Source organism: Amblyraja radiata, chromosome 2 (assembly GCF_010909765.2).
Source record: "Amblyraja radiata isolate CabotCenter1 chromosome 2, sAmbRad1.1.pri, whole genome shotgun sequence".
Lineage (NCBI taxonomy): Eukaryota > Metazoa > Chordata > Chondrichthyes > Rajiformes > Rajidae > Amblyraja > Amblyraja radiata.
In genome coordinates this window covers 109,913,263-109,929,019 of record NC_045957.1, presented here as the reverse complement: position 1 = coordinate 109,929,019, position 15,757 = coordinate 109,913,263, and the positions used below count along the sequence as shown (strand labels likewise).

General features: G+C 46.7%; 1 protein-coding gene across 2 annotated transcripts in view; it reads right to left on the bottom strand.

Moving 5' to 3' along the window:
• Positions 1-15,744, bottom strand: part of rp9 (RP9 pre-mRNA splicing factor) — a 31,596-nt gene extending 15,852 nt beyond the window's left edge. Inside the window, exons 1-3 of one of the 2 annotated variants that reach the window (XM_033013320.1) lie at positions 15,433-15,744; positions 3,311-3,341; positions 2,662-2,791 (exon numbers count right to left, since the gene is read on the bottom strand). In XM_033013320.1, the coding sequence (XP_032869211.1) occupies positions 2,662-2,791; positions 3,311-3,341; positions 15,433-15,566 (295 nt within the window). In that variant the 5' untranslated portion in view covers positions 15,567-15,744. The remainder of the gene's footprint in view (positions 1-2,661; positions 2,792-3,310; positions 3,342-15,432) is intronic. The other variant, XM_033013328.1, reaches the window with a different exon arrangement.
• Between the last annotated feature and the right edge of the window lie 13 nt (positions 15,745-15,757).

Below are 15,757 nucleotides of genomic sequence, written 5' to 3'. Positions count from 1 at the left end.
AACAAAAAGTTCACATGTAGAATTCTCGCGATTTTTTAATGAAAACATCCTTTTCTCGAGTGTAACCTCGAGAGCGCCAGTCTGACCCTAACTTAACCCATAGTGGTTTTGTAAAGAAAAATTCTCGCGATTTTTGAATGAAAAGTCCAGACGCAAATTTCTCGTGATTTTTTGAATGAAAAGTTCACACTCAAATTTCTCGCGATTTTTGAATGAAAACACCCGTTTCTCTAGTGTTATCTCGAGAGTGCCAGTCTGAAATTGAAATCTCCAAGTCTCGAAGTTTCCGGATGACACGAAGCTGGGGGGCAGTGTTAGCTGCGAGGAGGATGCTAGGAGACTGCAAGGTGACTTGGATAGGCTGGGTGAGCGGGCAAATGCATGGCAGATGCAGTATAATGTGGATAAATGTGAGATTATCCACTTTGGTGGCAAAAACAGGAAAGTAGACTATTATCTAAATGGTGGCCGATTACGAAAAGGGGAGATGCAACGAGACCTGGGTGTCATGGTACACCAGTCACTGAAAGTAGGCATGCAGGTGCAGCAGGCAGTGAAGAAAGCGAATGGTATGTTAGCATTCATAGCAAAAGGATTTGAGTATAGGAGCAGGGAGATTCTACTGCAGTTGTACAGGGTATTGGTGAGACCACACCTGGAGTATTGTGTACAGTTTTGGTCTCCAAATCTGAGGAAATACATTCTTGCCATAGAGGGAGTACAGAGAAGGTTCACCAGACTGATTCCTGGGATGTCAGGACTTTCATATGAAGAAAGACTGGATAGACTCGGCTTGTACTCGCTAGAATTTAGAAGATTGAGGGGGGGGGGGGGGATCTTATAGAAACTTACAACATTCTTAAGGGTTTGGACAGGCTATATGCAGGAAGATTGTTCCCGATGTTGGGGAAGTCCAGGACAAGGGGTCACAGTTTAAGGATAAAGGGGAAATCCTTTAGGACCGAGGTGAGAAAAACATTTTTCACACAGAGAGAGGTGAATCTCTGGAACTCTCTGCCACAGAAGGTAGTTGAGGCCAGTTCAATGGCTATATTTAAGAGGGAGTTAGATGTGGCCGTTGTGGCTAAAGGGATCAGGGGGTATGGAGAGAAGGCAGGTACAGGATACGGAGTTGGATGATCAGCCATGATCATATTGAATGGCGGTGCAGGCTCGAAGGGCCGAATGGCCTACTCCTGCACCTATTTTCTATGTTTCTATGAATGGCAGCGACGTCTATTAGCGACTCCTAACACTATGGTTATTGTAATATAGTCTCACCTTGGTTGGGACGAAGTTGCCAATTAGCGTACTCCCGCAGAAAGAAGTAAATGACTTCAGTCGCCAATTGGCGTAGATGCGCATCAAAAAGGTTAAGCCTGGTGGGCGAAACTTGAGCTATGGCTTGAATAAAGGGACAGGAAAGAAGCTGGTAATAAAATAACTGTAGGAATTTCACTTGTTTGGGTTTCTTAAAATCACTGCTCAGGTGCCTGTTTGATCCATTTTCAGGTTAACTCAGAAGAGGCAGAATTCCAAGTTGATTTTCCTTGTCCCAAGTGGCGTCATCCTCAAAACCAGCTGTTGCAATGTTTTAAAAATCAGTTAGATTAGTAGGACTTATATGTTGCTTGATTGCAAACCATGACAGCTATGGTATAAGGTCGTAAGTGATAGGAGTAGAATTAGGCTATTCAGCCCATGTGCACTGCTCACCCCAAGGCCATTTCTTCCAATTCCCTAACTGAAAGCAATCAAGGTCAAACACCAACTGTACAAAATCGTGAGAAGAATAGATTGGTTAGATGCACGGTCTCTTGCCCAGAATAGGGGAATCGAGGACATAGGTTCACGGTAAAGGGGAAAAGATTTAATAGGAATTTGACGGGTAACTTTTCACACAAAGGGTGGTGGGTGAATGGAACACGCTACCATAGGAGGTAGTTGAGGCTGGGACTATCCCATCGTTTAAGAAACAGTTAGACAGGTACATGGATAGAACAGGTTTGGAGGGATATTGGCCAAGCGCAGGCAGGTGGGACTAGCGAAGCTGGGACATGTTGGCCGGTGTGTGCAAGTTGGGCCGAAGGGCCTGCTTCCACACTGTATCACTCTATGACTCTTTAACAGCCATCAACCAAAAAGCAAGTAGAAATGCCTTCAATAAATTCCAGTTCAAGAACATGAAGGAAAAAAAGCTGATATTTTAATTCTTATATCTAGTTACTTTGCTCTTCATGTATATTTATAAAACAGGAAAATATCAGGTTAATTTTCATTTGGGCTGCTTAAAAGAATGAAATGATTATCATGGTAGAATTTAGGATCAAATGGAAGACTTAATTAAGATATTTTTGTTCAGACAATCAGCTTTATTCGACCCTAGGACGTCTTTGGACATTCATTGAATGAAAGCAGGCTGCTTCATCTAAATGAAGGGCTTTTTTTCCAAAAAAATATTTTTCTTGTTGGTATTACATGAGACTACAGTGTCTTAAGTGTAAACATTAACTGTGATTAATTGATAACTCGTAAGAATTACACTAGATTCTACCAAGAATGTTTCCCTTTCCATAATTAATATTTTTTTCCCTCTGTATTCTAACCACTGTTTTACTTTAAAGTAAAACTAAATCAGTAAGTTCAAAAGATCCCACCTACACTGCATGACTTTTACTTCTTTTCCCAATGGCATCCAAAGTCCTCTGGTCGGAGCATGGGCTAGGAAGTCTCTAGCTTCTTCATTACCCGGCAGATCTGGAATACAATCTTCCGGCTTGTCATCATCTTCCTATGTGCAGAGAAACCATTTTACAAGCTTTATAAATATTCTAAATAGCTTAGCCACTAATCTAAAGAAACATCAAGATTCAAAACTCATGGCACTGATTGAATTTACTTCACAGAATTAAAACAGGGAAGATATTTTTATAATGAAAAAAGTTGAAAATCTTTTTTCCTACAAAGCCAAGTTTTGTCAGTGATGATTCTCAACAGAAAACATGAATTTGAAACATTTGAAAGTGACTGACAAAAATGTTCTTGGCTATTACATCTCACTAAATAAGATCAATCTAAGGCCTTTGGGAAGCCTAACATTTCTCCAAACAAACAATTTTATACAAAAGTCACTTTACTTCATACTTGTATACCTCACAGTCTAGAATACGTGGGAAATTTTAGGGAACAATTGTGAAAATTATTGGTAATTCATGAGGAGTTAGCTGCCAACTGATTAAAAGGATCACCATCTTTACAAAATTAAAAGAAATTGGAAAGAATACGTGTGACATTTGAAATAAGGACTAACCTTAATCATTCCTGGTGGTGGCTTCTCGTAACTATAAAAAAAATTAATAGTTTAATGATTTTTTACAAACATTCAGATACAAAGGTACATTCAGATTGCGCAAATTTAATGTCAGTCTAAATTAAAACCAATGTAAACCTAGAATATTGCTGATTTCCATAGCCTGAAGTGACTCATAAATGAAGTGCAGTGAGATGACCTTCTAGTGGAAGACTGAACTGTTCTTACACAAACTCAATAGTTTCTGCTCTTCATTTGAAGTTGAGTAATGTCATTAATTTCAACAGTATACTCCCACTACCAAGGGTTCAGGGACACAAGGATCCAATGTAGTCAATACACTTGTACTTTACTGCTGTTGGTCAATGACACATCTGCATTAACCTCTGTTATCAATCTGATGATCACTATGATTGCTCATGTCGCATTTCCAAGATTCATGCCCCATTTCAAGAGTACTGAACTCTGCAAGAATGAATGAATTGTCATGGCAAAAAACAACAACTTTTTAAACGTATTTAGCTTCATAACCTCTCCATTCAGGAACAAATAAATCATTCAGGCTTGGGCCAATGTGTAGACACTATTAAAGGTAGACAAAAGTGCTGAAAAAACTCAGCAGGTGCAGCAGCATCTATGGAGCGAAGGAAATAGGCAACGTTTCGGGCCAAAACCCTTCTTCAGACTGATGTAGGGTGAGGGGGTGGTGGTGGGGGGGGGGGGGGAAAGAAAGAGGAGGAGCCCGAGGGCTGAAGGAGAGCTGAGAAGAGGAGGAGACCCGGGAGAGGCCCAGGAGCCGTTGGAGCAAGAGGAGGAGTTTCCTGGGTGGTGAGTTAAAAATCGAACGTGGGGCTTGCTTTCACAGAGGCCCGGGAGCCGTTGGAGCAAGAGGAGGAGTTTCCTGGGCGGTGAGTTAAAAATCGAGCGCGGGGTTTGCTTTCACAGAGGCCCGGGAGCCGTTGGAGCAAGAGGAAGAGTTTCCTTGGCGGTGAGTTAAAAATCGAGCGCGGGGCTTGCTTTCACAGAGGCCCGGAGCCGTTGGAGCAAGAGGAGGAGGACCCAATCTGCAGCGTTCCATCACACTTCCAAGGAAGTGGTCTGGTGGAAGCCGCTGATTGGTGGAAGCGGACCAGAGGAAGCAGTTGATTGGGAGCAACCCCAGGTTTGCATTTCTGCTTTCAGGTTAAGGGTACAGTGAGTTGAGGGTACAGTGAGTTGAGGGTACAGTGAGTTGAGGGTACAGTGTTTATTAGTAAAGGTACAGTTTAAAGGATAAAGATTTTTATAGTGTGAGGGAGTTGATTTAATTTGGGGGTCAGCCGTGTCAGTGGAGATCGGCCCCATTGTTTGCTCATCCTGTAACATGTGGGGGATCAGGGATATGGTCGGTGTCCTTGGTGACTACGTTTGCAGGAAATGTGTCCAGCTGCAGCTCCTGGCAGACCGCATTGAACGATTGGAGCTGCGGTTGGATTCATACTGGAGCATCCACGATGCTGAGAAAGTCGTGAATAGCACGTACAGTGAGTTGGTCACACCGCAGGTAAAAGTTAAGCGGACAGAAAGGGAACGGGTGGCCACTAGCCAGCGTAGCAGTAGGCAGGTAGTGCAGGAGTCCCCTGTGGTCATCTCCCTCCTAAACAGATATACCATTTTGGATACTGTTGGGGGAGATGGCTCATCAGGGGAAGGCAGCAACAACCACGTTCATGGCACCATGGGTGGCTCTGCATCACAGGAGGGGAGGAAAAAGAGTGGAAGGGCTATAGTAATAGGGGATTCAATTGTAAGGGGAATAGATAGGCGTTTCTGCGGCCGCAAACAAGACTCCAGGATGGTATGTTGCCTCCCTGGTGCAAGGGTCAGGGATGTCACTGAATGGCTGCAGAACATTCTGGAGGGGGAGGCTGAACAGCCAGTTGTTGTGGTGCACATTGGCACCAACGATATAGGTAAAAAAAGGGATGAGGTCCTACAAGGTGAATTTAGGGAGCTAGGAGATAAACTTAAAAGTAGGACCTCAAAGATAATAATCTCTGGATTACTACCAGTGCCACGGGCTAGTCAGAGTAGAAATAGGAGGATATTGCAGATGAATACGTGGCTTGAAAAATGGGAGAGAGATTCAAATTTCTAGGGCATTGGAACCAGTTCTGGAGGAGGTGGGACCAGTACAAACAGGACGGTCTGCACCTGGGCTGGAATGGAACCAATGTCCTTGGGGGAGTGTTTGCTAGTGCTGTCGGGGAGGATTTAAACTAATGTGGCAGGAGGATGGGTGCAAGAGCAGAGAGACAGAGGGGTGTAAAATGAGGTTAGAAGCAATAGGTAGCAAGGTGAGAAGTAAAAGTGGCAGGCAGACAAATCCAGGGCAAAAATCAAAAAGGGCCACTTCTCAACATAATTGTATAAGGGGTAAGAGTGTTGTAAAAACAAGGCTGAAGGCTTTGTGTCTCAATGCAAGGCGCATTCGTAATAAGGTGGATGAGTTAAATGTGCAGATAGTTATTAATGAATATGATATAGTTGGGATCACGGAGACATGGCTCCAGGGTGACCAAGGCTGGGAGCTGAACATCCAGGGATATTCAATATTCAGGAGGGATAGACAGAAAGGAAAAGGAGGTGGGGTAGCGTTACAGGTTAGAGAGGAGATTAACGCAATAGAAAGGAAGGACATTAGCTTGGAGGATGTGGAATCAGTATGGGTAGAGCTGCGAAACACTAAGGGGCAGAAAACGCTAGTGGGAGTTGTGTACAGGCCACCTAACAGTAGTAGTGGAGTTGGGGATGGTATCAAACAGGAAATTAGAAATGCATGCAACAAAGGTAAAACAGTTATAATGGGTGACTTCAATCTACATATAGATTGGGTGAATCAAATTGGCAGGGGTGCTGAGGAAGAGGATTTATTGGAATGTATGCGGGATAGTTTTCTAAACCAACATGTTGAGAAACCAACGAGAGAGCAGGCTATTCTAGACTGGGTATTGAGTAATGAGGAAGGGTTAGTTAGCAGTCTTGTTGTGCGTGGCCCCTTGGGCAAGAGTGACCATAATATGGTTGAGTTCTTCATTAGGATGGAGAGTGACATTGTTAATTAAGAAACAAAGGTCCTGAACTTAAAGAAAGGTGACTTTGAGGGTATGAGACGTGAATTGGCCAAGATAGATTGGCAATTGATTCTTCAAGGGTTGATGGTGGATATGCAATGGAAGACATTTAAAGACTGCATGGATGAACTACAACAATTGTTCATCCCAGTTTGGCAAAAGAATAAATCAGGGAAGGTAGTGCGTCCGTGGACAAGGGAAATCAGGGATAGTATCAAAACAGAAGCATACAAATTAGCCAGAAAAAGCAGCCTACCAGGGGACTGGGAGAAATTCAGAGTCCAGCAGAGGAGGACAAAGGGCTTAATTAGGAAAGGGAAAATAGATTATGAAAGAAAACTGGCAGGGAACATAAAAACTGACTGCAAAAGTTTTTATAGATATGTGAAGAGGAAAAGATTAGTTAAAACAAATGTAGGTCCCTTGCAGTCAGAAACAGGCGAATTGATCATGGGGAACAAGGACATGGCAGACCAATTGAATAACTACTTTGGTTCTGTCTTCACTAAGGAAGACATCAATACTCTGCCGGAAATAGCAACGGACCGGGGGTTGAATGAGATGGAGGAACTGAGTGAAATCCAGGTTAGCCGGGAAGTGGTGTTAGGTAAATTGAATGGATTAAAGACCGATAGATCCCCAGGGCCAGATAAGTTGCATCCCAGAGTACTTAAGGAAGTAGCCGCAGAAATAGTGGATGCATTAGTGGTAATTTTTCAAAACTCTTTAGATTCTGGAGTAGTTCCTGAGGATTGGACCCCACTTTTTAAAAAGGTAGGGAGAGAAAACAGGGAATTACAGACCAGTTAGTCTAATCGGTAGTGGGGAAAATGCTGGAGTCAGTTATTAAAGATTATTAGCAGCACATTTGGAAAGCGGTGAATTCATTGGACAAAGTCAGCATGGATTTATGAAAGGTAAATCATGTCTGACGAATCTTATAGAATTTTTCGAGGATGTAACTAGTAGAGTGGATAAGGGAGAACCAGTGGATGTGTTATATCTGGACTTTCAGAAGGCTTTCGACAAGGCCCCACATAACAGATTAGTATGCAAACTTAAAGCACACGGTATTGGGGGTTCAGTATTGATGTGGATAGAGAATTGGCTGGCAGACAGGAAGCAAAGAGTAGGAGTAAACGGGCCCTTTTCCGAATGGTAGGCAGTAACTAGTGGGGTACCGCAAGGCTCAGTGCTGGGACCCCAGCTATTTACAATATATATTAATGATCTGGATGAGGGAATTGAATGCAACATCTCCAAGTTTGCGGATGACACGAAGCTGGGGGGCAGTGTTAGCTGTGAGGAGGATGCTAGGAGGCTGCAAGATGACTTGGATAGGTTGGGTGAGCGGGCAAATGCATGGCAGATGCAGTATAATGTAGATAAATGTGAGGTTATCCACTTTGGTAGCAAAAACAGGAAAGTAGACTATTATCTGAATGATGGCCGATTAGGAAAAGGGGAGATGCAACGAGACCTGGGTGTCATGGTACACCAGTCATTGAAAGTAGGCATGCAGGTGCAGCAGGCAGTGAAGAAAGCGAATGGTATGTTAGCATTCATAGCAAAATGATTTGAGTATAGGAGCAGGGAGGTTCTACTGCAGTTGTACAGGGTCTTGGTGAGACAGTGTTGGAGTATTGCGTACAGTTTTGGTCTCCTAATCTGAGGAAAGACATTCTTGCCATAGAGGGAGTACAGAGAAGGTTCACCAGACTGATTCCTGGGATGGTAGGACTTTCATATGAAGAAAGACTCGATACTCGGCTTGTACACGCTAGAATTTAGAAGATTGAGGGGGGATCTTATAGAAACGTACAAAATTCTTAAGGGGTTGGACAGGCTAGATGCAGGAAGATTATTACCCATGTTGCGGAAGTCCAGAACAAGGGGTCACAGTTTAAGGATAAGAGGGAAGTATTTTAGGACCGAGATGAGAAAATAATTTTTTACACAGAGTGGTGAATCTGTGGAATTCTCTGCCACAGAAGGTAGTTGAGGCTAGTTCATTGGCTATATTTAAGAGGGAGTTAGATGTGGCCCTTGTGGCTAAAGGGATCAGGGGGTATGGAGAGAAGGCAGGTATGGGATACTGAGTTGGATGATCAGCCATGATCATATTGAATGGCGGTGCAGGCTCGAAGGGCCGAATGGCCTACTCCTGCACCTATTTTCTATGTCTATGTTTCTATGAGACAGCAAGGGCTATCGGAAATTGAAGAAGTCAATGTTATGTCAATGTTAATATTATCTATATACTTTTAAAACTCTGTGGGTGTGTGGGTGTACGGCGTTTTGCATTTCATTTGTTACTCCGCCAAAACCAGAATAAAAAACGCTGCCATTTTTACCATTTCGCTAGCGATTTAACTTTTACATTCACACATCCACTCCTTGGTCAATTATTTCTAGAGATTTTGAGTAAAATTGATCACAAAACTCAAACACTCAATTTTTAAGATCTAAACCGCTCTTACCAGCTGCGACGTCACAATGCCCACATGCCGACCAATCCAGGCCCACCTGCCTCCAGTATGCCTCCAAGTACGCTCGCGCCACACCTCCCACTGCTGGACTCCAGGCCGCCCGCCTGCCCTCTCGCTCCAACCCCCCCCACTTCACCTCTCTCCACCATCCTCTCCTTCTTCTCTCCCTGCCTCTCCGTACTCGAGGTCTGAAGCGCCGAGGATGCGAGGCCATGGAGCTGAGGCTCACTTTGAGGCCGACGGCTGCTGGGCGGCCGTACCCCTCTCCTCCCTCCCTCCCCACCCCCCCCTTCCCTTCCCGCCCCCTTCTTCCCCCACCCCCTTTCTCTCGAACGGCCGGACCTCTGCTGCTTTTGACCGTCCGCCCGCTCGCAGCAGCAGGGTCAAAATCAATATACAGAACAACAGGAAGTGGTCAAGCTCAGACTTTTAGTAATATAGATAACTAAAGCTCTGATCTTGTGCTATTCCAGTTGGCGCGGTTTTTCTATTTGTGCCAAAACGGTACGCATTAGCCCTAGGATTTTTCACCAGCTCACTTGCCGTTCTCCTGTGTTGCGCGTGCAACAAGATTCGTTCCGATCGGTGGTATTTTTGAAAAGATAGCGTGGTTTAAAAATCTTAAAAACCGCGCATGCGCAGACCGATCTCTCCTGCCAGTCAGCGCCGCGCGGATTGGTCTCTTCTCCTGTCACTCCCCAGGACGGTCCGCTCCTTCCTGCGCCATCGCGTCTTTACTGGAGCCGAGGGACGCTGTGGGTGGCCAGCGGAGGTCTCCAACCGGACACAACTTTCGGAGAGACCGAAGCGGCGCAGCGGCGGAGATGTCGCCAAACGGAAAGTGGAGAATCTGATCCCGGTGGAGGGGAGCCACCAGCGCCCACTGCGAGTCTCCACCGCACCACCAACGCAATGTCCGGCAGCTCCCGCCCCTCCCCCTCTGGTCCCCCTCACTGACTCCTGACTCCCCTCCCCTGTGATACCCCCCCTCATCCCCATGGCTCTTCCCACGTCTTTTCTCCAAGTTCCCCCCCCCCCCACACGCTGGCGCGGCCGTAGCTGCTGGTGCTTCCGGGCCGAGCCGAGGATCCGTGGACGATGGCTGATGCTACTCCGGGTAGAGGAGCAGCAACCTCGAGATCCTAGGGAGGTGAGGAGGGAGAGGAGAGGGGATAGGCGGAGAGGAGGGAAGTAAGGAGAGGGGACGGAGTCGTGAGTTATGGAGGGAGGGAGGGAGGGTAGGGGAAAGGAGAGGGAGGGATTGGGGGAGGGTAGGAGGACAGTGAAAAGAAGAGGGAGGAGGTGAGGAGCGAGAGTGGGAATAGAGGGACAGGAGGGGAGTGAGGCTGTTGATGTGTGGAGACAGAGCACATTGATGGAATCATAAAGAAAGCCTATCAACGCCACTATTTGCTTAGAAGATTGAGGAAATACAGTATGTCAACAAATCTATTCTTGAACTTCTACAGGTGTAGAGAGCATATTGACTGGCTGCATCACGGCCTAGTTCGACAACTCAAATGACGGGGAAACTACGAAGATCGCAAAAAGTGGTGAACTCTGCCCAGTCCCTAACAGGTACTGACCTCCCACCATAGAAAGGATCTACAGGAGTTGGAATGAAATACTTTATTGTCACATGTGACAAGGCACAGTGAAATTCTTTGCTTGCATAACCAAGATATACAAATAGCGGCCACCTGCGGCGCCAACAGAGTTACAAAGTACGGTTGATCCTCAAAAAAACAAATTTGAAAAAGGCAAATGCTGGCTCCTCAAAAAGGCAGCCAGCATCATAAGGGACCCACACCACCCAGGCCATGCTCTCACCACTCCTGTCACCGGAAGAAGGTATGGGAGCCTGGAAACTGTAATATCCTGGTTCAGCAGCAGCTTCTTCCTAACAACCATATTGTAACTTCCAACTGAACTCCAAATTACATGGAGAATTGTTTTTAATGTTTGCACTTAAAAAATGTTTTTTAAATGTCATCGCTAGTTTATCTTTTATATACTAAACTTTTTGTTTTCTCTCTCTCTCTCTCTCTCTCTCTCGTTTGTTTGCCAGCTTTTTATGATCTGAACTATGCCAAAACAGTACACAATAGGGCTACCGCCTTATTCACAATTGCCTTGTTGTGTAGTGTATCAAGTTACGTTCAGATTGATTTTATATTTTACGTTATTAACATTTTAAAATTTACAAAACCCGTATCTGACAAAAATGTCTTCCCTGTGCTTACAGCCATGACTTCACAATGGGATTGTAGCCCTGCACGCAACATTGTTGCTATCCAGGTACACCTAGTCCTACTAGCCCTAGCATGTACAATTGCATTTTTAAAAGTTAAAAATGAGGGAGGGTGAATAAGGCGAAATGAGTGGCCCCTGCGCAGTTGGGGGCTATGGGTGAGTGGTGGAATTTTGCATTTGGGGAAACGGGTGAGTGGTGGAATATTGCCTTGAGGAACGGGTTGCGTTGGGGAAACAGTGAGTGGTGAAATATTGCCTTGGGGAACGGGTTGTGTTGGGGACCAGGCCTCCCGTGGGGGCTATGGGTGAGTGGTGGAATATTGCGTTGGGGGAAACGGGTTGCGTTGGGTGACCAGGCCTCCCAGTTGGTCTAGTATATATTACTCTCATCTTGGCTGTGAGTGAGCGTGCGTGTTTCTTTGTTTGCGTGCTTGTTTGCCATTCAGATTCATGACCTGAACTATGCCAAAACGATACACGATAGCGCTACAAATTTGAACCACATTACTCACCATTGTCCTGTGGTGTAGTGTATCGTTTCGTTCAGATTGATGTTAGATTTTACATGTTAACACATTTTTAAGTTTACAAAACCTCAATAAACAATAGGTGCACGTGTAGGCCATTCGGACCTTCGAGCCAGCACCGCCATTCATATAACCATATAATTACAGCACGGAAACAGGCCATCTCGACCCTTCTAGTCCGTGCCGAACACGTATTCTCCCCTAGTCCCATATGCCTGCGCTCAGACCATAACCCTCCATTCCTTTCCCGTCCATATAACTATCCAATTTATTTTTAAATGATAAAAATGAAAAAAACGAACCTGCCTCCACCACCTTCACTGGAAGCTCATTCCACACAGCCAGTAAAGAAGTTCCCCCTCATGTTACCCCTAAACTTCTGTCCCTTAATTCTCAAGTCATGTCCCCTTGTTTGAATCTTCCCTACTCTCAGTGGGAAAAGCTTATCCACGTCAACTCTGTCTATCCCTCTCATCATTTTAAAGACCTCTATCAAGTCCCCCCTTAACCTTCTGCGCTCCAAAGAATAAAGCCCTAACTTGTTCAACCTTTCTCTGTAACTTAGCTGCTGAAACCCAGGCAACATTCTAGTAAATCTCCTCTGTACTGTCTCTATTTTGTTGACATCCTTCCTATAATTAGGCGACCAAAATTGTGCCCCATACTCCAGAATTGGCCTCACCAATGCATGAGATTCCACTTTCAGGGAACTGTGCACAGTTATTCCCAGATCCCTCTGTTCATCTGCATTCTTCAATTCACCACCATTTACCATGTACGTCCTATTTTGATTTGTCCTGCCAAGATTCAATGTGATCATGGCTGATCATCCCCAATCAGTACCTCATTCCAGCCTTCTCCCCATATCCGACTTTAAGAAATATTTTTTCCAATCTACACTGGCAGCTACCAGCTATGATGTCACAATGGGATTGTAGCCCTGCCCGCTACAATGTTGCTATCCCAGTACACCGAGTCCTTTAGCAAGTGCAATTTAAAAAAAAAGTTACAATGAGGAAGGTTGAATAAGGGGAAATGAGCCGGCCTGCACAGTCGGGGGCTATGGCTGAATGATGGAATATTGCGTTGGGGGAATGGGTGAGTGGTGGAGTATTGTGTTGGGAAACGGGTTGTGTTGGGTGGCCAGGCCTCCCGTGGGGGCTATGGGTGAGTGATGGAATAGTGTGTTGGGGGACCAGGCCTCCCGTGTGACAGGGACCCAAAGGCGATGTCCTCAAATTACGGCAAAATGGTACACAATAGAAACATAGAAAATAGGTGCAGGAGTAGGCCATTCGGCCCTTCGAGCCTGCACCGTCATTCAATATGATCATGGCTGATCATCCAACTCAGTATCCTGTACCTGCCTTCTCTCCATACCCCCTGGTCACATGACCACAAGGGCCACATCTAACTCCCTCTTAAATATAGCCAATGAACTGGCCTCAACTACCTTCTGCAGGAGAGAATTCCAGAGATTCACCACTCTCTGTGTGAAAAAAGTTTTCCTCATCTCGGTCCTAAAAGATTTCCCCCTTATCCTTAAACTGTGACCCCTTGTTCTGGACTTCCCCAACATTGGGAACAATCTTCCTGCATCTAGCCTGTCCAACCCCTTAAGAATTTTGTAAGTTTCTATAAGATCTCCCCTCAATCTTCTAAATTCTAGCGAGTACAAACCGAGTCTATCCAGTCTTTCTTCATATGAAAGTCCTGACATCCCAGGAATCAGTCTGGTGAACCTTCTCTGTACTCCCTCTATGGCAAGAATGTCTTTCCTCAGATTATAGCGCTACAATTTTAGGACCACCTTACACACAATTGTCATGTGGTAGTTTGTATCATGTTTTGTTCAGATTTATGTTATATTTTACAAGTTATTGACATTTACAACAAAAAAAATTTAAACAGCGCCCCCACTTGCCCTTAGCAACTTATGCCGTCACAATGGGATCTCATTGACATAATAAAAACTCGCTGTCCCTGATAAAAGCACACTGGACACACAGGGCCCAGAGCCGCGCTCCTCCCTCCCCCTCCCGCGCTCAAGACGGCAGCCTCAAAAACTCAGTGACTGACTCAGTTATTTTCAAATGCCTCGTGTGCGGAGCCGTGGGAGGGGGAGGGGGAGGGGGAGGCAACCAGCCGCTGGAGGGGAGAGTGAGAGACAACCAGCAGCGGGAGGGGAGTGGGAGAGGAAGAAGCCTCCCTGCAGGCCTGCCCGTACCAGCTCGAACCACAGCCCAGGCTGGACACAGACAGGGCCCGGAGCCATGCTCCTCCTTCCCCCTCCCGCGGCTCCATATCTCGAACCACAGCCCAGGGCCCCGAGCGCGGTTTGACAAAGACAGGGTCCAGGACTCACCCATTGCCCCCAACTGCGTAGTCGTGGCTCATTTCCCCATATCCCCAGCACTCCTCCCTCCCGGATTATTGCGTTGAGGGATCGAGGCCCAACAGGTCCCACTTGGGGTAGGGAGGGGAGAGGGGTTATGGACAATGTTAACAAAGACAGGACTCTCAGTCCAATGAGAGATTTGTAGCATTGTTGTTAGGAGAGGGAGGGAATGGGGAAGGGGACGAGGAGAGGATTGTTGTTTAATGTTATTTAAACAGAGAGGGAGAGGGGGGGGGGGGGGGGGGAGGTTATGGAGAAACTGAGGGTAGTGGAAAGGAGAGGGAGGGTGAAGAGGAGGGGGAGAGAGTGCTGTGGATGAGGGGAAATGGGTGAGTTGTCGAAGATTGCGTGGGGGAACGGGTGAGTGGTGGAATAGTGCGTTGGGGGAACGGGGCCCAACGGGTCCTACTTGGTCTACTCTGTAATAAAAAGGAACTGTAGATGTTGGCTTGTATCAAAGTGCTGGAGTAACTCAATGGATCTGGCAACATCTCTGGAGAACATGATAGGTGATGTTTCAGATTGGGACACTTCAGAAGGGTCCTGACCCGAAACGTCACCTATCCATGTTTGAAGAAGGGGACCGACCCAAAATGTCACCTATCCATGATCTCCAGAGATACTGCCTGACCCGCTGAGTTACCTCAGCATTGTGTAGTTATCGTAAGAATTTCATTGGTAGACAAAAATGCTGGAAAAACTCAGCGGGTGAGGCAGCATCTCTGGAGCGAAAGAAATAGGCAACGTTTCGGGTCGAAACCCTTCTTCAAAATTTCATTGTTCCGTTCCGGGACATATGGCAATAAAACACACTCTTGACTCTTGGGTGATATAGTTCTTGTTTACTCCCCAACACCAGTGATGCCCAGGAGGGGAGAGAGAGAGGGGAAACCACCGGCAGGCCGGCCCATGGCCCATGGCCCATGGACTGTGGCCGCCAGCCCTTCAACGGGAATTCTTGGGAGCTGCAGGGGGAGGACGGCGGAGTTCTTGCACTTTGGGGATTGACCAGATCAGACAGCATCCCTCCGGGGAGTTCACCCCGGTCCAGGGCTGAGCTGCAGACGAGTGTACGAGAGAATGCAGCTACAGGAACCTGCAGCAATAAACAAAACAAAGCTGCTGCAGGAACCTGACGGGTAAATCTGCATCTCAGAAGGATGCTCAATATCTCGTCCGTTTGTCTCCTCGTGTTGATCGGCCCGGTTGGGCAGTTTGAGTTTGTGGGCGGCCGGTTGATAAACACCCCCGAGGTGTGTGCACGGTCCCCGGGGTCGCTGGACACCCTTTTAACCGCCCCCCCCCTCCTCCTCCTCCCACCCTTCTCCCCTTTCGTCCTTACAAGGTCTCGACGTGTTTGATTTTCTTCACTTCTTGGTGCAGCCGCTTCTTCTTCTTCCTCTCCGGCTCCCTGTCTTCGGCCGAACGGCGGCGGTGCCGGCGCTCTTTTCCACTCGCTCGGCTGCCCTCCGCCATCTCGCCGCCGAGCGGGAAGCACGACCAGATTGCTGGAGGCGGAGGGGAGAGAGGGACAGCGGTTCTGGGACTCACCGCCGCCCGGCCCGGGCGACCCGAGGAAGAGCCGCAGACTTTGCTCCGTCCGCCATCGCGGCGCTGGCTGGCGAGCCGCCTATCTGTTCCAGCACCTTCTGCAGGGGCGCGCAGGC